Source organism: Schistocerca americana, chromosome 3, assembly GCF_021461395.2.
Source record: "Schistocerca americana isolate TAMUIC-IGC-003095 chromosome 3, iqSchAmer2.1, whole genome shotgun sequence".
NCBI classification, from domain to species: Eukaryota; Metazoa; Arthropoda; class Insecta; order Orthoptera; family Acrididae; genus Schistocerca; species Schistocerca americana.
In genome coordinates this window covers 177,305,691-177,328,246 of record NC_060121.1, presented here as the reverse complement: position 1 = coordinate 177,328,246, position 22,556 = coordinate 177,305,691, and the positions used below count along the sequence as shown (strand labels likewise).

General features: G+C 41.0%; 1 protein-coding gene across 4 annotated transcripts in view; it reads right to left on the bottom strand.

Annotated features, from left to right (window-relative positions):
* The window catches only part of LOC124605451 (CTD nuclear envelope phosphatase 1 homolog), a 115,770-nt gene extending 93,927 nt beyond the window's left edge, over positions 1-21,843 (bottom strand). For 2 of the 4 annotated variants that reach the window (XM_047137132.1, XM_047137134.1), the window contains exon 1: positions 21,607-21,843. In XM_047137132.1, coding sequence (XP_046993088.1) covers positions 21,607-21,705 — 99 coding nt within the window. In that variant the 5' untranslated portion in view covers positions 21,706-21,843. The remainder of the gene's footprint in view (positions 1-21,606) is intronic. The other 2 variants (XM_047137133.1, XM_047137135.1) reach the window with 1 other exon arrangement.
* Positions 21,844-22,556: the final 713 nt, after the last annotated feature.

Sequence of the window (22,556 nt, the reverse complement as noted above, 5' to 3'; positions counted from 1 at the left end):
CCTCCCCCCCCCCCCCCCCCCTCAATTGTCCAGGTGCTACAGTCCCAAAAGTGCCATGAAAAATATCAAGGCAGATGATGATTTTTGATACAGTGAAGGTAAAATATCTAGTGGTAAAATTAAAGATGTGAGAATCTACTCAGTGATACTGTGGCTGAGAGTTTTCCACCATTGTGGTTGGTTGGTTGGTTGTTGGAGTTAAATGGACCAAATTGTGAGGTCATCAGTCCCTTCATTCATTGTGCATCGAATCAGGAGTAATCCTCAGCAGAAGGATACAAAAGCAAATCCTGGAAGCCCAATTTAAGTAAGATACAATAAGTAGTAAGATAGAATAAGACAGAGATAAATCAAGGCGAAGTAGGAAGGGTATGAGAGGGATGAGCTATTCTACTCAGAATGCAGTTGGAGGTCCCCAGAGCATGGTACATGGTGGGGGACGTGCCGTCTGCATCCCACCAGCACCATCTCACTATCCATTAACAAAGGAAAACGAGAAGCACAGACAAGATAATGAAATTTTAGTAAAGAGAAAACACTAAAAATGGCAAACATAAAAGAACACGGAAAATATAAAGGTGGGAAACGTAGGGGCCAGCCAGGCCGCCAAGGAAGAGCCGTCATGGGACCCCTGGTCCACAGCTGGCGAGAAGTGTCCCTCCAACCTGTCAGGCGGTCAATGATGCCAAAGAGCCCCACCTTCACAGATGAAACTTAAAACCAGGTCAGCCACTTTGGTACTGTGCACTAGGACCAGCTGTAGCATATCAGGAAGGTTAAGAGATTGCAAAAAATAGCCACATTTGAACAGTCTAGCAGGATGTGGGCCACCATCAGGCAGGCACCACATTGGCAGCAACTTGAGTCCTCATGCTGGAGAATGTGGCTATGGGTTAGCTAATTGTAGCCAATGCATAGTCGACAGAGGACAGCAGATTCCTTGCGAGAAGTGCGAAGGGAAGACTGCCACAGTCGTGGTCTCCTTTATTGCCCTCAATTTGTTTGGGGAGTTCGGGGTGAAGCATTCCGAGTTCCACACATCCAACAACTGAGGGGATACAGCCAACCAAAGGTACAGTTCTGAGAACTCCATTTCCAGAAGTGGCATCCTGGTAGCCAACTTTGATAAGTAGTTGGCATGCTCATTCCTTGAGATTTCAACATGTCCACCAAGGGTTGAAACAACAACTGGCTGTCCAGCGTGATGGACACCAGAAGAAGATGGTCATGACTAATGGATTATTAGTTTAGCACTGGTCTCTAGACTTAAGTCTGTTCAGGGAGTCACTGCAAGTTAGAAGCATACTGACAGTGCAAGAACAAGCATGGCTAAAGGCTCATTTGACAGACACCAATTCATTAGTGAAGACATAGCATTCATTCGCTAAGGAGCATACTTTACTGCACCTTGCACATACATAAGCAAAACAGGTTCTCCCATCAACCATTGAGTCGTCAGTGTTTAGCACTTCCGAACCTGGAAATCCATAGAGGACAGCCAGGAACAGGTGGCGAAACATCATGGTGTCAACTGAATTTTTCAGTTCACACGATTAACTGAGAGAGATGTGAGATCAGGGTATACACCATGGGGTGTATGCAACTGCTCCCTGACAAGAGGCAACAGTGGGGGAAGCTGGAGTTCAGAGCAGAGACACCATAGTCAAACTGCACTTGTAACACAGTTCTGAGTCTCTATTGTGGGAGGTGGACTTCCCTGCTAGGAAAAAGGACACAATAGTCTGGATGTTTAGGGGAGCTGCAAATGTGGATAACATAACTGAGCAGCTGTTCTTGGCACCTGATTGATAGATGAGGGATTCCAGCCTCCTCAGGTAGGATGTTCACAGTGCTAGTTCAAAAAGCTCCTACAGCAAGTCGGACCTCACAGTGGTGTATCGGGTCCAGTGGCCGCAAAGCTGAGGGTGATGCCAAACTATATACTCCCATAATCGAGATGGAACAGGATGAGGGTTTTGTAATGCTGCAGAAGGGTAGTATGGTCTGCCTCCCTTCTGGTGTTACTGAGGGAGCAAAATGTATTAAGGTATAGCAGCACTTTTGCTTAAGTTGGTGAAGATGGGGTAGCCACATCAGCCAGACATCAAAAACTGTCCCAAAGAGCAATAGGTATCCACCACATTGAGTAACTGGTCACCAAGGTAAAGTTCTGGTTGTGGATGAACAATATGACAGTGACAGAAGCACCTGTGCAAGTCTTGGCAGCAGAAAACTGAGAGCTGTGGGTGAGGGGATATGAATGCACCTATCGAGTGGCATCCTGCAGTCAGTGTTCAGAAATGCCCACTGGAGGGGCAACAGTAAATGCAAAAATCATCAGCATATTGAAGACCCAACAGCTAGACCATTGATGGCCATTAAAAAGAGAGGGATACTTTCATAGAGAGCTCTCCGACACCCTATTCTCTTGGATACGGGAGATACTGTCGGAAGCACAAACTCCAACCCATAAAGTATGCATTGACAACAAGTTATGGACAAAAATCAGAAACAGACCCTGAAGACCCAGCTCAGTAAGGTACCAAGGATGTGGTGTCGCCATATGATGTTATAAGCCTTTTGTAGCTTGAGGAAGACAGCAGTAAGATGTTGACAGTGATCAAAAGCTGTCTGGATGGCAGACTTCAAGCACATAAAATTATCAGCTGTGGAACAGCCTTGGCAAAAACTGCAGTGGGATGGAGCCAGAAGGGCCCGAAGCACAGCCGCTGGCTCATAATGCCTTCGACCAACTTACAGAGAACATTGGTGAGACTGACAACAGCTGCGCATCAACAGAGGATGCTTACTTGGTGTTTTCTTTCCATTGAGGTGGGAGCGCACCCTCACTCCAGATACGGTTGACGATGGTAAGGTGACGTTGACAATCCACTGATAGTGGTTCGAGAATCTGGTTATGGATGCAGTCTGGCCAAAGGGCTGTATCAGGGCAAGGGGTTAGAGCACTGAAGAATTCACACTCCCTGCATGGAGCATTATAGGATTCCATGTGGAATGTAGTGAACTGCAATCACTCCTGTTGCTGTTTAAGGACACAAAACGCAGGTTGATAGTTCTCAGATGCAGAGGCCCAAGCATAACACAGAGCAAAATGTTCAGCTAAGGCATCTGAATCAGTGAAAAAAGCATTGTCCAACGAAATGCCAAATACACCTGTAGAATACTGGTGTCCATAGAGGTGTCTGATATTCGCCCAGACCTGCAAATGAGGTGTTTGTGGTCCTATGATTGAAACGTAACGTTCCCAGTGTTCTTGCTTCTGTCATTTCATTAAGTGACTGACCATGGCATGTAGCTGTTTAAAGGCAATGGCGTGCTGGACTGATGGATGCTGCTTATGGCATTGGAGAGACCACCCGTGATCTCAAATGGCCTCGGCAATATTCCAGAGCCACCAAGGTACTACCTTCCAACAAGGGGACCCTGAAGAATATGGGATCGCTGTCGGCTTGAAATAGAATGGCTGCTGTTGCATTCTGGACAGCTTCATCAATGCTTCCATTTAGCAGGGAGCTAAAATGACACTGGAGGTGGAAGTATTCCAGTTGGCAATATGGAAAGCATCTCTAGATAGACGCCCAAGGGAGTGATGTGGAGGGAGGGACAGGAAGACTGGGAAGTGGCTGCTACCACACAGGTCATCGTGGACCCTCCATTGGATGGACAGGAGAAGAACAGGGCTGCAAACAGAAAGATCATTGGCCGAGTAATTCCATGTGCCACACTGAACAGTGTGGAGGCACCAGTAGTCAAGAGATGGAGGTCAAGCTCAGCCAGTAAGTTTCCGATATCTTTACTGTGGTCAGTGATCATGGTTTCACCCCACAAAGGGTTATGGGTATTGAAATTGTCCAAGATTAGGAAAGGTGGGAGGAGCTGAGAAACCAATGCAGACAATAAATTCTGAGGGACACCATTGGGAGGGAGATAAATACTACAGATGGTAAAATACTGAAATGGCATAGCCTCCAAAGTTGTATTAAGAGGCACATATTTGCAACATACAGAGTTCAGAACATATGTGCAAACCCTGCCTGATATCCAATCATAATTGGTATGATTCTTAAAATATCGCCAGTAGCCATGAAGGACAGGGGCTTCATGTCACATTGGTATACCATCACCTTGACTATTTCAGGCAACAAATCACCCTCAAAGGCCAAAATGAAGGTCCCAGTAGCAACCACATTCTCCTTTAACCCCCTATGTACACAGCGGACAGTGTGTACACCATGTCGCTCCAAGTTGGCATGCAGCTCATTATCAGACTACAAAAGATGGTCATGATGGAAAATGATGCCTTGAATCCTATTTGGACTATTAAGGGAACAATTGTCACTGGTATGTTCCCCAGCTTGTCACAAGCAACCCGCAACTTCCCCAAGCTTGTCCTCTACAGTTTCTACAAAGAATGAAGGCTTTGTGGCCAAAGCAAGAATATTCATCTGTCCTCGTACAAAGCAGGTATTGGGGGAGAGTATTTTTCTACTTGTCGCTTAGTCCGGCGTTCCTCCCACGGCATAGTCAGGGAAGGAAACATTCTGGGGTCACATCTCTCTACATTGAAGACTTCTCCCCTTATGAAGAGGCTGCTGGGTCCATATGATCACCAGTGGGAGAAAGCTTCATCTGCTTCAGATGTGAGTCATCTGCCATGGTGCCACACACTCCGAATGGGGGCTCTCCCAATGGAAGCCACCCAGCCTGGCCAGTATTCTATTGCTTGGAGGCCCCATGACCCAGTTAAGATGAGCACATACTCCTTGGCATACTTGGTACATTGTGAGGTTTCAGTTCAGGCACCAACAGTACAATCCTTGCATAGTCAAAAGGCTACAACCGTGCATGTAACTGACGACCCCTCCCCCACAATGGGATGGCTACCATACTGAGTTTTGGGCGTACTACCTTACTGGAAAGGAAGGGCACTAAGATGGAAAAGCACAAAGGTGGAACAGACACCAAATTAGTCTACCTTCCTTGCATGATCTGCAGTTCTGAAAAATTTGGAAAAGTGGTGGCAGGTCAATCCCAACAATGGGGACCATGTATTTACTAATGTAAAGGTGCAGGGACTGCTGGAAGGAAAATGGAAAACCAGGGTCCTAAATCAAGTATCAGGTGCATTTGGGGTCTACACCAGAAAGACCATCCGGTGAAAAGGGAAATACGGGTCTGGAGTACAAGAAAGGAAGTAGTACTGCAAAAGTTGGGGGCCTATGGTAGCCAAGCATATACTCACAAGAGAGTTGTGAGCCCCATGGTGGGGATCTACCATTTTATTTAGTTGACAGCACCAAGTATAGTCCATTTAAAATTACTTGACAGTTGAGGTTGGTCACTTGCCACTATGGTGTTGCCACACTGGCCACCAGCTACCACGTTTTTATAGGTAACACTCAAACATGGCAAGTCACTTCACAAATGCTGTTAATGTGTCATGCGTAGCAATGTTGGAAGTGACCACTACATGGTATGTTGGAAATGCGAGAATGATCAATGACTGAAGTGCACCAGGAGACAATTTGTAACCCTGAATTTAAACTCATGTCCTAACTAACTGCAAACTCATGATGTGTAATGTATCCGAGAAAGCTGTGATCAACAATCCGCAGCAGAACTGAAGTCAAGATTGCTTTGTTCACAGCTATTAAATGCTCACCTTTATTAGCAAACAAAAAGCAGATAAAGTTCAGTTTCAGTGCTAAAAGCAAACTGTAATTTCTTGCTATCATTGGTTACCTTAAAGTATTCTCTCACTGGCTACACAAGCTGCCGAGTTACCAACCGATGAGCAATCCTCATTGCCAGTTGGTATCAGATTATAGATGGCACATGCAGGTTCCAGACAAAAAAAAAGAATTATAGGCAGAAAAACAAGAGCAACTAAAAAAGTCAAAATGATGTGGCAAAGAATTAAAAATAAGAAAAACATTTAAACCAATTAATTTAATAAAAATGAAAATCAAACTCTGTCCTTGATGTTGCCTATCTTGCGCATGGACTAATCAGTTTGTATATTTTGCTTATTTTTTTCATAGTTCCACACAATTACTTCCTGTTTTCTCGATTGATCTGTGTTCAGTTTTTCAAGGCCTATCCACTGTGCCAACTTATAACTAAATCTTAGGGGGGTGTGATGGGGAGGTTCCCTTGTTAGCTGTAAAACAAAACGTCAAACAATGGTAAATTCATCATAGTGTGCCATCAAAGTGGTCCATAAATCTTTTTGTACCAAATAAACTTACATTTATATTACATTAAAAAATACATGTACGAGTCGTGCTCTTTATGGTTCCCAAGCCAAATATTTCAGTTCTTATTAATTCATTTGCAGAAATGTGTTATTAATAGCAATTACAGCTGATTCTAATAAGCTATAATGCCAGCCCATTCTTGTTGCTGATGGAGCTGGAATGACAGAAATAATGTGTTTGTTTGGAAAACAACAAGCATCCTGCCTAGCTGGCCAATAGAATGAATGTGCAGGTCCATTGGGGTGCATGAAACTGACTAAAACATTGTTTTCTTCTTCTGAAACTTCAGACACATTACCAATCCACCATTTTCCATCATATATACAGGCAACGTATTGGCCCGGTTGTAAGGCTGTAATATTTCTGAATGAATCTGTTGCTTGACTTTGGTCAACATTTGCCACAAAAAAATTTGTATCATTGGATACTCTTCTAATACAAACTTACTTTTCATTTAATGGCACAAAATGGAGATTCTCTCTTCTTCCTGATACTGCACAGCCATTTATGAATCTTGCTTCCTGCTCAGTTTTTCCTGTTTCAATTTCTTTTTTTGAAACTGAAATGAATTGGATTCCTCTGATATTCTTTGTACAGTATTTAAACAAATCAGTTGGTGTCAAAATTTGGTCCTCAGTTGGTCTTTGAAGGCTTTCTCTTGCTGCCAGGCACTTTACAGGTCCTCCAATTCCATCACATGGAGATTTTCCATGGCTTGTAGCAAAAAAGTTCCATTCAGCTGAGATTCCAAAGTCATTTTGATGGTGGCAGAGATTCAGAAAATTTTTGAAGTTTTTGTACTGTGTTGCTGACCCATCACTGAAGTAGTAAATGTGTGTGATTTTTCCAAGGAGACACTTTAGATCTTCTATTAATTTCACTATAAAAGCATGTACAGCGACTGCATCATGTTTCAGGCTGTCGCTTATTATACAGTAGCTGATGCTTCTGATGTCCAAGTTATTTCTGAAGTACATATCAAATGGGTGTAAAGTTGCTTGGCTGTTATTCCAGTGAAAACTTCGAGTGGCACCCTGGACAATGAAGGAATAATTTTCAGCAAAGTCTATTAATACAATCAGTTCAGTTGGCTTACAGCTTTCTTTTATCCATTTATAGTGATTGCTCTGCTGCTTTGTAACATGATGATGAGTGGAAAGTTTGTCAATTTTTGAAATCCGATCTTCAATAAAATCCTCGGTGGTCATCTGCTTGGCTTCTAATGTATCTCTATTGGTGTGCATCCACTGTTTGAACTCAATGGTATCATCTGGATCACTGTCTTCAAAACTGCTTTCTAAAAACTGTTCCAGCAGTTCTTTTCCCGGACAGATTTCACAGTGATCAAGCATGCAGTCTTTGGATTCCAAACCACACGCTGTTTTAGCAGTCAGACTCTTATAATCTTTTTTGATTGAAGTGCTTGCAAGCATCACTTTAACATTTTGGTGTAAAGTGCAAACACAGACTGAGTGGGTTCCTGCAGCACCCACAGTGATGCACCATTTTGGTCTCAATTCGCAAAATTTGGAAATGCTAATTTCAGGCCCATGCTGAAGTCAATAAGCAGCAAACATTTATTTCAAATTATTCAGAAGACAGTATTTTTGCATCAAAACTTTCTTTCCTTCTATTCTCATTCATACATAGTGTTTTTTACCTGGACAAATTTGGCTAAATTCTTCATTCTTAAAAATGTTACCACTCTTTCTTTTACGGGATCTGGAATCTTCATGCCACACTTGTTCTTTGGCAGAGCCAATACACCATTTTTGCCTGCAACTTCCTAGTTGCTTTTACCATCCTGTCTGAAACACCAAATTCTTGCATTGTCTTTTTTATAGTCCAGCTTTGTGGTACTAATGTCAGTATTTGCAATTTTTCAGGCTGCCTTGACAATTGCAACTTCTCTTTCAATTCTTTAATCAGATGCTTATAATCTTCACAATCGGGACATGTCTTGCTTGTACTAGGTGCTTGAAGATCTTTTGGGGTGAATCCTCCAGCAGCAGCAGCAATGTTATTCGTAATTGCCTCTTGAGCTTTGCTTATTTTTCATTTTGTGTAACCTTTCACATCCCTTTTTGATACTCTCTGAAATTTTAGTGAGGAGACCCCAAAAGCAGTTAAGACTTGAATCAATTGCTACTTCTGGATATGCTTCATCCTCTGACTGGTTTGAATTCGACTGTGATTTTTCTGCTTTATTTGCTAAAAATTGCTTTCTGCAAGTTGGACAGATCTTCTAACCAGGTTTCACACTGATCTTAGTCTTGGCTTGCAATTATTTTGCTGTTTCCACATTGACAATCCGAAAACCCTTTTTAACAGAATGGTTCTTTGCACCAAAAGGATTACAACAAGATCTCTGTATGAAGTCGTATTTGTCCACAAGTATTGCTTTGTGATGAAAGCATATTTGTGGATTTTCAGTAAGACATATCTCACTTCTTTGGTTTGTTAATTCCTGTTGCTCTACAGAAAATTCTTTGATTGGAATGAAGCCTTGTTGATGTGTGTATGTTTTCAGAATTATCTGCAAGGCCAATGACATATGGTACTGAAACCTCGCTGATATCCATTACACTACAATTAAATTTAAGCTTCCAATTGCCGTTTGTTTCAATGTTAGATAAAGTAGAAGTGGTGTATTTTTCCCACTGAAAAATATTAAACGATCATAGATAATGGGAACTTCCTTGAGAATACAACAGACAAAATTAAATAACCTGATAAACATTTCTAAAAAGTCACCCCGTACCTTGAAATAATTACCGAAAAAAGATGTTGATCCAGTAATGACAACACACTTTACATAATTTAAAAAGGCACACACAACATCTGAACACTCTTAACTACACAACAGTGTGCTTCAGACTGACTGTTGAAGCACGTTACCAGACTCCATTGCTGACACTAAACACTGTTGACACTAAACTGGTCTGTCTCCAAAATAAAAAATAAATAAAAATAATAAAAAATTAAAAAAATCTTTTTTTGATCACACATGGTGAGCTCAGGTAACTCAGTTATTATTTGAGCAATCTGGATATCACTTGCAGAGCTTTATGACATGCTGACAGGTTGCAGATAACTAAAGTATCAGCTTCAGAAAGTTATTCTTTCAGTAGATACAAGGCAATAAAGCATAGTCAAAATTTGGTATGACAAAATTTATGAACCACTTTGATAGCACACTATGATGAATTTACCATAGTTTGACCTTTTGTACTACAACTAAGCTACTGTACCCAAAAATTTGGCCGGCCGGAGTGGCCGTGCGATTCTAGGCGCTACAGTCTGGAGCCGAGCGACCGCTACGGTCGCAGGTTCAAATTCTGCCTGGGGCATGGATGTGTGTGATGTCCTTAGGTTAGTTAGGTTTAATTAGTTCAAAGTTCTAGGCGACTGATGACCTCAGAAGTTAAGTCGCATAGTGCTCAGAGCCATTTGAACCAAAAAGTTGATCAGGATCACAAAGTCTCAGCATGACAGGTTTCTCGGGATCCTGAACAATGGTAAAACCAAGTTGATCATTTATTCATTTCAGTCACAATGTCAAAAAATGAGCCTTTACAAAAAGGTGGCTAGTGGCCACACCACACTACTTATGCAGCTGTAATTTGGCAGTGCTTCATGTAAGGTCTATATGTATATCCTGTAAAAATTTCATCAAAATTGGAGATGGTCGAGTGGAGACCCCTAGGCCACTTGACATGGAATGACCCAGTGTTTAGTCAGTGCTGTGTATGAAATATGTGTATTTCATCAGCATAATTATGTGTATGTGTTGTTTGTAGTGTGGTTATACATATATAATGGAATACAAAATTAAAGTGCCAGACCCATGATTCAGGATACAAACATATCACGAAACAATGCTGGACAAGGTATTTGGAAGTTAACTGACCAATTTTTGTGGCAGTTTGGCAACAGTGAATGGTTGAGGCATGACACTGAGTGCTTTGATTGGAGGAAACCAGCTCCAATGTGTGAAGTGTCAAGGATCAAGTAATTTCATTCAGACTATAGTCAAGACATTAGAACCATGATATTCTTTGCCTTCAAGAAAGAACCTGATGAACAAACCGTTAAATGATCAATTCTTGAAATCAGGGAAGTTATGGGCAATAAGCTGGCTGAAACCAAATATGCTACATTGACTGTGGACCAACAAAAGGTTTCTGACAGTGACAGTACACTTTACTCAGCAGCACAAACTGCAGTCTGCTCTTTTGACAAATGTGCAAGGAAAACGAGTGTTGTTTATTTGTCTTGCATTACTCACACACTCATGTAATTTAGTATTGCCATGTTTGTTCAACAATCCTGAACCAGCAGCACTAAGTTCCTTGTGATAGAAACATTGCAAAATTTTTGGTGTTTTCAAAAGCACCACTGTAGCCAATGTGAAACTGGTAGACTGTCCAGTTCAGTTGGGGGTGTGGGGAGACAATTAAAGCTGAAATAGGAGGCTCCAACCAACGGATGGAACTCTACTTTCCTTATGTACAGCACTTAGTATTGATCAAAGATGTCATCATAATGACAATTTCCAATGTCAACTGGGAGGCTATGATGGCAGGATAGTGGCTTGTTTCAACTGCCTTCCTGGACTAGAACCTCTGAGTTAATAGAATAAACATCTGAGGAACAGTTCACAACATCCTCCATTGTGGTGCTATTGGTTAAAGGACACCCAAGAGCAGTGATTGACACAACCACAACTATGGAGGCAGGTATCACTTACGCTCAGAAAGTGTGGGTTTTGAGCATGCGAAAGCGCTGAAAATGGCAGAGTGCGCTCATAAGACAGCTTATGTCAAACTCCAAACAACGACACTGTTGTGGTAGATGGCATGTTCGTTCAAGTACAGACAGCTGAAACACAAGTTAATAAGAAGAAGATTTGGACTATTTCATGGAACAGAAAACTAAAAATGAGTCAGCATCATGGATACCTACTAACGTCCAAGAGGAAATGCAGTTCCCCTAGTCCAAAAAGATACTACACTTGGAGGATATACCTGATCCACTAGGTGTTGGAAGAAGTTCCACAGTCCATGTCATCTTTTGTCTGACACTGCCTTAAAGTATTTGTGCATTCCAGCTGCTTCGATTCCCTCAGAGCGAGTTTTTTCAAACACTGGACACTTCTACAAAGAGGAGGAACCACTTGAAATCAAAGAACCTGGACGAGATGGTGCTTTTAAACTCTTACCGAAGTAAATTTAAGTAAATGATCTACAGTACCACCACCTGACAGCTATGGTTTGATTAAAACTGTTAGGACTTCTCTTGTAACAGAAATGTGCTTAAATAATATTTTGAGCTTTCATTCAAAATCAATACTTGCCTATGTATTCTGTGTTACACAAACTAAATCAAAACTACATGAACATCCAATGATAATAATTTATAATTACCCCAAAAGCTTATCAAATCAAATACACTGATGGGAAAAAAACCACAACACCAGAAATTATTTATGTACAGTAATTTGAAATTTTGGGAATACATTTGCCTAGGCAAATATTTAAGTGGTTAACATGACAAGATCAGAGGTTAATGTAAGTAAGTGCAAGACATGTCACTGCAAATGTGAAATGCTGGTACATTAATAACCGGTATAATTGCCAGAATGTTGAATACAAGCATGGAAATGTGCATGCATTGTGCTGCACAAGTGCCGGATGTCAGTTTGTGGGATGGACTTTCATGTCTGAAGCACTTGATCTGTCGACATAGAGATGATTCATGCAGTTTGTGGATGATGCTGGAGTTGCCATCCAATGATGTCCAACATGTGCCCAACTGGAAACACTTCTGGTGATCGACAACGCCAAGGCAGCATGTCAACACTCTGTAGAGCATATTGGGTTATAACAGCGGTATGTGGGTGAGCACAGCTAGAAAACATCCCCTGGAATGTTGTTCATGAATAGCAGTACAACAGACCGAATCACCAGATTGATGTAAAAATTTCGAGTCAGGGTGCATAGGATAATCATGAGAGTGTTCCTGCTGTCGTATGAAATCACATCCCAGATCATAATTCCAGGTGAGGGCCCAGTATGTACATCAAGCAGACAGTTGGTTGCAGGTCCTCAACTGGCCTCTTCCTAACCAACACAAGGCACCAATGCAGAACCAGCTTCATCAGTAAACACAACAGACCTCCACCCTGCCCTTCATAAGTAGTCACTTGATACCACTTATGTCGCAAGTGTCTGTGATTTGGGATGAGTGGAATGCACACTACAGGGTATCTGGCTTGGAGCTGTCCTTGAAGCAAACCAGTTTATAACAGTTCGTTGAGTCATTGTGGTGTAAACTGCTGCTCAAATTGCTGCTGCAGATGCAGTACGATGAGCCAGAGCCATACAGTGAACAATGCGATGTCTTTTCCTCTCTGTAGTCCCATGTGGCCATCCAGAGACTTGTCTTCTTGTGACTGTACATTCTCGTGACCACCAATGCCAGCAATCACGTACAGTGGCTACAGTCTTGCCAAGTCTTTCTGTGTCTCATTCTTGCTACGTCTTTCTGTAATATCACAGAAGGAACATCCAGCTTCTCAAAACCTTATTGCATGACCTTGTTCAAACTCGGGATGAGTTCATAATGGCGTTTTTGTCACCTTAAAGGCATTCTTTACTAAGATTGACTCACCACATCCAATCTCACGGGTACAGGGTGTTTCAAAAATGACCGGTATATTTGAAACGGCAATAAAAACTAAACGAGCAGCGATAGAAATACACCGTTTGTTGCAATATGCTTGGGACAAAAGTACATTTTCAGGCGGACAAACTTTCGAAATTACAGTAGTTACAATTTTCAACAACAGATGGCGCTGCAAGTGATGTGAAAGATATAGAAGACAACGCAGTCTGTGGGTACGCCATTCTGTACGTCGTCTTTCTGCTGTAAGCGTGTGCTGTTCACAACGTGCAAGTGTGCTGTAGACAACATGGTTTATTCCTTAGAACAGAGGATTTTTCTGGTGTTGGAATTCCATTGCCTAGAACACAGTGTTGTTGCAACAAGACGAAGTTTTCAACGGAGGTTTAACGTAACCAAAGGACCAAAAAGCGATACAATAAAGGATCTGTTTGAAAAATTTCAACGGACTGGGAACGTGACGGATGAACGTGCTGGAAAGGTAGGACGACCGCGTACGGCAACCACAGAGGGCAACGCGCAGCTAGTGCAGCAGGTGATCCAACAGCGGCCTCGGGTTTCCGTTCGCCATGTTGCAGCTTCGGTCCAAATGACGCCAACGTCCACGTATCGTCTCATGCGCCAGAGTTTACACCTCTATCCATACAAAATTCAAACGCGGCAACCCCTCAGCGCCGCTACCATTGCTGCACGAGAGACATTTGCTAACGGTACAGGAGGCGGTGTGGATTGTCCTCCCTATTCGCCAGACATGAACCCCTGTGACTTCTTTCTGTGGGGACACTTGAAAGACCAGGTGTACCGCCAGAATCCAGAAACAATTGAACAGCTGAAGCAGTACATCTCATCTGCATGTGAAGCCATTCCGCCAGACACGTTGTCAAAGGTTTCGGGTAATTTCATTCAGAGACTACGCCCTATTATTGCTACGCATGGTGGATATGTGGAAAATATCGTACTATAGAGTTTCCCAGACCGCAGCGCCATCTGTTGCTGACAATTGTAACTACTGTAATTTCGAAAGTTTGTCTGCCTGAAAATGTACTGTTGTCCCAAGCATATTGCAACAAACGGTGTATTTCTATCGCTGCTCGTTTAGTTTTTATTGCCGTTTCAAATATACCGGTCATTTTTGAAACACCCTGTAACTAACCCTCACGACCGTTAGAGCGCGTATTTAAAGAAAACCTTATTTGTATCCTCATAGCGGCACCACTAACATCACTCTTACAGGACTAGCACGAAATCTGAATAGATATCATCTCACATATGCAGTAACATGCCTACCAACTTCTGTTTGTCACACACCACTCCTCCTTGGCAATGGGATTTCTTTTACCATCAATGTATATCTATGCTCCGAACTATCAGCTTAATAAGTCACAGCTGCAAAATACTAACACGAATTCTTTACAGACGAATGGAAAAACTAGTAGAAGCCAACCTCGGAGAAGATCAGTTTGGATTCCGTAGAAACACTGGAACATGTGAGGCAATACTGACCTTACGACTTATCTTAGAAGAAAGATTAAGGAAAGGCAAACCTACGTTTCTAGCATTTGTAGACTTAGAGAAAGCTTTTGACAATGTTGACTGGAATACTCTCTTTCAAATTCTAAAGGTGGCAGGGGTAAAATACAGGGAGCGAAAGGTTATTTACAATTTGTACAGAAACCAGATGGCAGTTATAAGAGTCGAGGGACATGAAAGGGAAGCAGTGGTTGGGAAGGGAATAAGACAGGTTGTAGCCTCTCCCCGATGTTGTTCAATCTGTATATTGAGCAAGCAGTAAAGGAAACAAAAGAAAAATTCGGAGTAGGTATTAAAATTCATGGAGAAGAAATAAAAACTTTGAGGTTCGCCGATGACATTGTAATTCTGTCAGAGACAGCAAAGGACTTGGAAGGGCAGTTGAATGGAATGGACAGTGTCTTGAAAGGAGGATATAAGATGAACATCAACAAAAGCAAAACGAGGATAATGGAATGTAGTCTAATTAAGTCGGGTGATGCTGAGGGAATTAGATTAGGAAATGAGGCACTTAAAGTAGTAAAGGAGTTTTGCTATTTGGGGAGCAAAATAACTGATGATGGTCGAAGTAGAGAGGATATAAAATGTAGGCTGGCAATGGCAAGGAAAGCGTTTCTGAAGAAGAGAAAGTTGTTAACATCCAGTATTGATTTAAGTGTCAGGAAGTCATTTCTGAAAGTATTCGTATGGAGTGTAGCCATGTATGGAAGTGAAACATGGACGATAACTAGTTTGGACAAGAAGAGAATAGAAGCTTTCGAAATGTGGTGCTACAGAAGAATGCTGAAGATTAGATGGGTAGATCACATAACTAATGAGGAAGTATTGAATAGGATTGGGGAGAAGAGAAGTTTGTGGCACAACTTGACCAGAAGAAGGGATTGGTTGGTAGGACATGTTCTGAGGCATCAAGGGAACACCAATTTAGTATTGGAGGGCAGCGTGGAGGGTAAAAATCGTAGAGGGAGACCAAGAGATGAATACACTAAGCAGATTCGGAAGGACGTAGGTTGCAGTAGGTACTGGGAGATGAAAAGGCTTGCACAGGATAGAGTAGCATGGAGGGCTGCATCAAACCAGTCTCAGGACTGAAGACCACAACAACAACAACAATATCTATGCTCATAGTGACTTTGTTACCTTGATATTTATCAAAACAGAATTATCGTTGAGAGGTTCAACCCAGTGGAAAGAGAGACAAAGTAGTTGAGTAAGTTTTAAAAAAATATTGCCCATTGTGACATAAATTTACAATGAAACACCAGTTGTTAAACTTTTAAATTTATTTATATTTAATTTCAGAAGCATGAAAAACTCATAGTTAAATAAATTTTGAAAATGCTTAATTTTTACAAACGTAGCATGCTGACTATTGACCTCTCTTTGAATGTAGATGTTACTTGTCACTAAAAATAAGTTGGAACACTATTCATGGCTCGTATTTGACCAGAAAGGCTGAACAAGTGTTTTCATGAAAACACTTCTACTTGGAGACTGAGTGAGAAAATCTATATGCTGGACATAACTGTACAACATTTGTTTCAGTTGGTAGTCTCACATTAAGTAGAACCATTAACATCCAGAAAGGAGTGAAACCTTTCCTACAGTGATGGCAGAAAAAACTTTCATTTGATTGTTTCATTCAATTGAAAACCTGACTGACTAAAAAAAAAAAAAACAACAAACATTGTTTGGTCAATCGATTGTTTAAACAAGTCACTAAACACAGATCATCTAATAGAGTGCCCCTGCTTAGACCAACTATAAATAGTCATCCTTTTGTACATCACATTTAAAATTTTATAAAAGAAGAGTTACAAAGGTGCATTCTTTCCTTTACCTTAGTAAAACTAAAATAATTCTGGACCTCTTCGGTACCCAGGATGGCAGTAAGTACCATCTCTACTGTGAATTATGCATTTGTTACACACTTAGTGCCACTAAGTCACACTTTGTAAGACTCCCAAATGGCTTTTATGTTAGTGAATGATTCATGAAAATCAATGGTTTAGTATGCCAGTGATTATGGAACAATGAAGAAACCGCATACCACGTACACCATCAGCAGCTGAAGCCAGGTAGTAAATGGTGGTCCATTAGCCTCAACGCAGACGCTGGGTATTTGGTGTCTCCTCTAGGTGCACGTTGTGAGCCTAGTCCCTTCAAGGTGCAAAGCCAAGGTACTTTAACTAGCAAGGTAGGCAATTCCAGTTGATGTGCAGCCATTTCTGCTTTTCTAGCATCATTATGCCAATAGGAATCAGTTTTCATGCTTCTTGCTCTTTAATCGATTCAGAATGCCACAATGATGGGATTCAGTATTTCTTTAATTAATTACTACATGGTGTAATCTAACAAATAGTTCCTTAGCAATAATGACATTACTTGTCACACTGCAATCTGGCTGTGAATATTAGTCATTCATGGTTCTGATTTGAAAATGTAATCTGTAAACATTTTATGATTTTGCATGCTTCTTTATACCATATCTATTCTGCAAATAAAATGAAAATGATCACCAAACTCATTACAAATTTATTTGTAAGTAATAGAATATAGTCAAAAGAAAATTACGAGGGCAGTTCAGTAAGTAATGCAACACATTTTTTTTCTCGGCCAATTTTGGTTGAAAAAACCGGAAATTTCTTGTGGAATATTTTCAAACATTCCCGCTTCGTCTCGTATAGTTTCATTGACTTCCGACAGGTGGCAGCGCTGTACGGAGCTGTTAAAATGGCGTCTGTAACGGATGTGCGTTGCAAACAACGGGCAGTGATCGAGTTTCTTTTGGCGGAAAACCAAGGCATCTCAGAAATTCATAGGCGCTTGCAGAATGTCTACGGTGATCTGGCAGTGGACAAAAGCACGGTGAGTCGTTGGGCAAAGCGTGTGTCATCATCGCCGCAAGGTCAAGCAAGACTGTCTGATCTCCCGCGTGCGGGCCGGCCGTGCACAGCTGTGACTCCTGCAATGGCGGAGCGTGCGAACACACTCGTTTAAGATGATCGACGGATCACCATCAAACAACTCAGTGCTCAACTTGACATCTCTGTTGGTAGTGCTGTCACAATTGTTCACCAGTTGGGATATTCAAAGGTTTGTTCCCGCTGGGTCCCTCGTCTAACCGAACACCATAAAGAGCAAAGGAGAACCATCTGTGCGGAATTGCTTGCTCGTCATGTGGCTGAGGGTGACAATTTCTTGTCAAAGATTGTTACACGCGATGAAACATGGATTCATCACTTCGAACCTGAAACAAAACGGCAATCAATGGAGTGGCGCCACACTCACTCCCCTACCAAGAAAAAGTTTAAACCCATACCCTCAGCCGGTAAAGTCATGGTTACAGTCTTCTGGGACGCTGAAGGGGTTATTCTGTTCGATGTCCTTCCCCATGGTCAAACGATCAACTCTGAAGTGTATTGTGCTACTCTTCAGAAATTGAAGAAACGACTTCAGCGTGTTCGTAGGCACAAAAATCTGAATGAACTTCTCCTTCTTCATGACAACGCAAGACCTCACACAAGTCTTCGCACCCGAGAGGAGCTCACAAAACTTCAGTGGACTGTTCTTCCTCATGCACCCTACAGCCCCGATCTCGCACCGTCGGATTTCCATATGTTTGACCCAATGAAGGATGCAATCCGTGGGAGGCACTACGCGGATGATGAAGAAGTTATTGATGCAGTACGACGTTGGCTCCGACATCGACCAATGGAATGGTACCGTGCAGGCATACGGGCCCTCATTTCAAGGTGGCGTAAGGCCGTAGCATTGAATGGAGATTACGTAGAAAAATAGTGTTGTGTAGCTAAAAGATTGGGGAATAACCTGGTGTATTTCAATGCTGAATAAAACAACCCCTGTTTCAGAAAAAAAATGTGTTGCATTACTTATTGAACTGCCCTCGTATTTTTGATAAAAGTCTGTTTTATCATGCCTTCTTTAATTCTTTTATTTAAATACTTAATAGAAATTCAAGTTCCTCTATGTGGTATGTAGCAATCTATACATTTTGTATTACTGTTAACACAAATAAAAGTTCTTGTGAAATATAAAATAATGATTTTCATTCTGAGTTCAGGAAATTTTGAATGTATCAAAGAGAAGCTGAGGCTTCCATTACATGGTTACAGCTGGAAATATTTTCTACATTAAATAAATAAATAAAAACAGGCAAGCCTTGATACGACACTGATGAGAAAACACTCAGGTGATGGATAAATTACACTGTTTCACTATTTCTTAGCTGTGAAATCAAAAGCTGTCTTTGACTTGTGATGTTACAATGTGATATAATACATGCATGATATATTTGAAACTTAGCTTGTGTGAAGATGGCATCACTAAGATGTGTTGTTGGATGTGGCAGTCTTGAGGTAAATTTCAAACTCCAGTAAATAGTAAAATGAATTTCGAGGTGGTTCTACTGCTTGCGCTGATTATCAACAAGGATCCCTAGGTTAAATTTAACAGTGGAATGTTGTATAAGGAAATCTTGGACATGTCATCCATTATTTCTTTTCTACAAAAGAGTAGTGCTCTTGTTGATTATGCTAAAGGTCACAGGAGTGGCAAGAATACAAGTTTGATCCAAGTTGCCTCTTTGGTTCAAAAATTCGAGACATTGATCCATGTTACTGTATTTTTGTTACTGGGCTTCCCTACAATTTGGTGCACATGACATAGACATCAGTGAGCAAAGGAGAAAATAAGGGGGGGGGGGGGGGACTGGGGAAGTTATGAAAATGGATGAAACTGCATTTGGTCAAGTGAAGTGATGTATCTTATGGGATACTCGATTATGAGGAAAGGGAGGGAAGCGGAGAGGAGGGATTTCTCTAATGTGATTCTGCCAAGTTCTGTCTAATACAACTATGTGAGTCCATTGTCGGAATAATAGATGAACGTATTGAGAAGTGTTCTACCATAACTTCCAATTCATTTCGGTTTTAATTATTATTTAGTTATAGAGATTAAAAATGATGATGCCAGGGCTTGTACTAACACTACTGTGATCTATTGGCAGGTGCTAAATCTATTTATGGGGGAAGTATCTGTACTGCCTTACAGTCGCATTAGGCGAGTGCGGTTGCCAGAAGAGATGTCTGAGAATCACTGGTCATTTTCAGTTTTTTTAATAAAGTTTATGACAAAGATAGAAAGGCTGAAGTTGTCAACTGAATTATACAGTGTATTTGGTGTAGAACCTTGAGGATACCTACTTGAGGTCATCTCCTCAGGATCCCATGGTTATAACAATACCTCCATTTCCTGTAAATCACAACGTTCCACTGCTGTGATAAAAGACATGCTAAGCTTGTGGTACTCATCATTTACAGTTACAGAACTGCAGATTTACCAAATCCATAACCATCCCGGCTGGGCCACATGGAATTGGGTCCCACATACCATTCAACTACAAGGACATCTTACAAGTAATAAACGAGAGCTACCCGATGACAAGCACATGAAAAATAGTTAAACCCAGAAACAAAGCAAAACAAAAGTTACTTTCAAAATTATTTGGATTTTTCTTTAACACACACACACACACACACACACACACACCACTGGAGAGCACCATCAAACACAACAAGAGGACATCTACAACTAAAACCAAGTCATAAACTTCCTGCCATAATGTCGTCACACACAACAACACCCTTACATTACGGGTCAAAGCAGACAGGTGGACCTGGACGCTTCCGTTGACCCAACAACTCAATGAGTACGAAGAACCAACCTGTCTGGAGGTACAAATTCAGATAAAGCTTTCGACTGTTTCAATCAAATCTGTGCTAAAAACCCTTGATAACCAAGGCACAGAAACAATCTGTGGTAATATAATGGAAAATGTATAATACATGACTACTGCAGTTTCCATTACACATCAGGATAGTTAGAAATTGAGAATTATAATAAGACTTTGACATGGAAATGTCATATAAACTGTTCTCAGATATTCCAGATTAAGTTTCGGACCCATTAAATGGTGATGACAAAGAAGGAAAACGTGTCACCATCTTCACTACCTCAGCAATCCAAGTTGAAAGTCAGATTCACAGTCTCCACTTGATCCAACGAAAATTAAATAAGTTTTAATGACTGAAAAACTATGTGATTAAATCCAGTGGAACACAAAAAGCAGACACAGAATTGTTTTTGGTGAAACAATTCTGCTTAGTGTTGAGTTGGAATGATTTGAGCAAAAGTAAAGAAAACCTCAATCACAACAGTTAAGTGAGGAGTTCAGTGACATATCACAAGGGTCAGCATACAATGTTAAAGCACCTAAAATGTACGAGAAGGAAGGTCAAAGATTCTTACAGCAAGAAGTAGTATCCTGGATGGAATAATAATAATAATAATAATAATAATAATAATAATAATAATAATAATCAGCCTTATCCATGTCAGTCCTAAAAGACACACTTTGTAAACCAGACAGTTTTAATTTAGTGTCTTACGACCATTATGCTGAGCTAATACAATTCAAAGTACAATCCTCTCTGCATCTACCTGTATCTTGCACGACTACCATTGGGGGAGACTATAATTTTTGTAGATGAAGCGTATGTACATGTGTATGGAGGAATAAGTTTTCAGAATGATGTAACACTCCAATTGCTGTTGTGGTTTCAGTTGGTCTCTATGAGACAGATAAATTTCATCCATTTACACTATATGATACATTCAGTGAATCGTATATCAGTACAAGCATTTCTCCAAGATGAAACTGACATGCAGCGAACTCTGGAGTTATAAAATTTCATTCACAGCCTGGGATTCGCAGTAAGCATCATAACAGAAAAAACCTTGGTGCAGACCATCAGTTCAAGTATCACATAAAACAAATCAATTATTTAATTGTTGAAGTACCTGTTGGTGCAGGGTGGGTTAAACCCGCGAAGAAATCATAACAACTCTAGGTTTTAAGGTGAGAGACCATAAAAATTTGCTCATATGCATGGCAATGACAACAACAGGAAATACAAAATAACAAAGCTTTAAACTATGTCTTAGACAGTCCGACACGCTTAAAACGTCGACTAACGAGAACAGCACAGTCGGTGGTGTAAAAATACCACGAAAGCGAACTACTAGTACTTACTGCTCTAACCTGTTTCTTCAGTAAGAAACAAATACAGGTCCATACTCTTGACGCTAGGAGTAAAAACGCGCGAAGGCCCATTTGCAATTGTTTCAGCATTTGTGAAATCTTGCACGCACGTCTTTTTGAAAGGTACACAAGTGATTTAATTGAATCCGCGCTGAACGAAATCAGCAACAATCACATATCTATATGCACCGATACACAATAGTCGACGCCATGATCGACCCATTTCAAGGCACATCGTAGAAACACATGTCACATGCGGCTTACAGCAGAGATAATTGAAAGTGGAGTGGTGATTTCCCCGTTCTTCTCTTAAAAACGTAATGAACTAGTACTCACTGATCAATTTTGTAAAATCTTTACATCTCTCCAATTTCTGCTCACTTTCTATAACTTTAGAGACATTTGAAAATTCTGTTTCGTACTTGAGTATGAAAACTGAGTTCGGCAATATTTTATAATGTACGAAATAACTCCAGGTACTTTTTACCCCTGAAAAAAAAAACGAGCAGAGAATTGGCGATATCTTTCGTAGCAGAAAACACGCATATTAAACAGAAGTGGCGAATGTTATGAACAGGTCCTGTAATACGAAAACTTAGATAAACTTGTAAAAGTATTGGTTGCTCCAAGGAGGACTGCGTTCCCTACATAATTCTTTCGTCCCGTGTGTTTTCCTTTGAACTTTATTTACTGTGCGTTGCTGGTGAGACTCCTTGTTATATTGTATAGAAATCTGTGGGGTGGCTATGTAGTAGCGGGATACTTTAAATGTAGTGGGAACGGGGAGGTAGCGTGGACGCTAGAATTTAGCGACAGAATTGATATTGTTCTTCCCATAAGGGATAGCGGCGTATCCGTAGTGTGCAGTTCTGCGTGGTCATGGGAGATAAAGTGAACTGAAGATGCGGGTGTGAAAAGTGACACAAGCCGATATCGCTAAG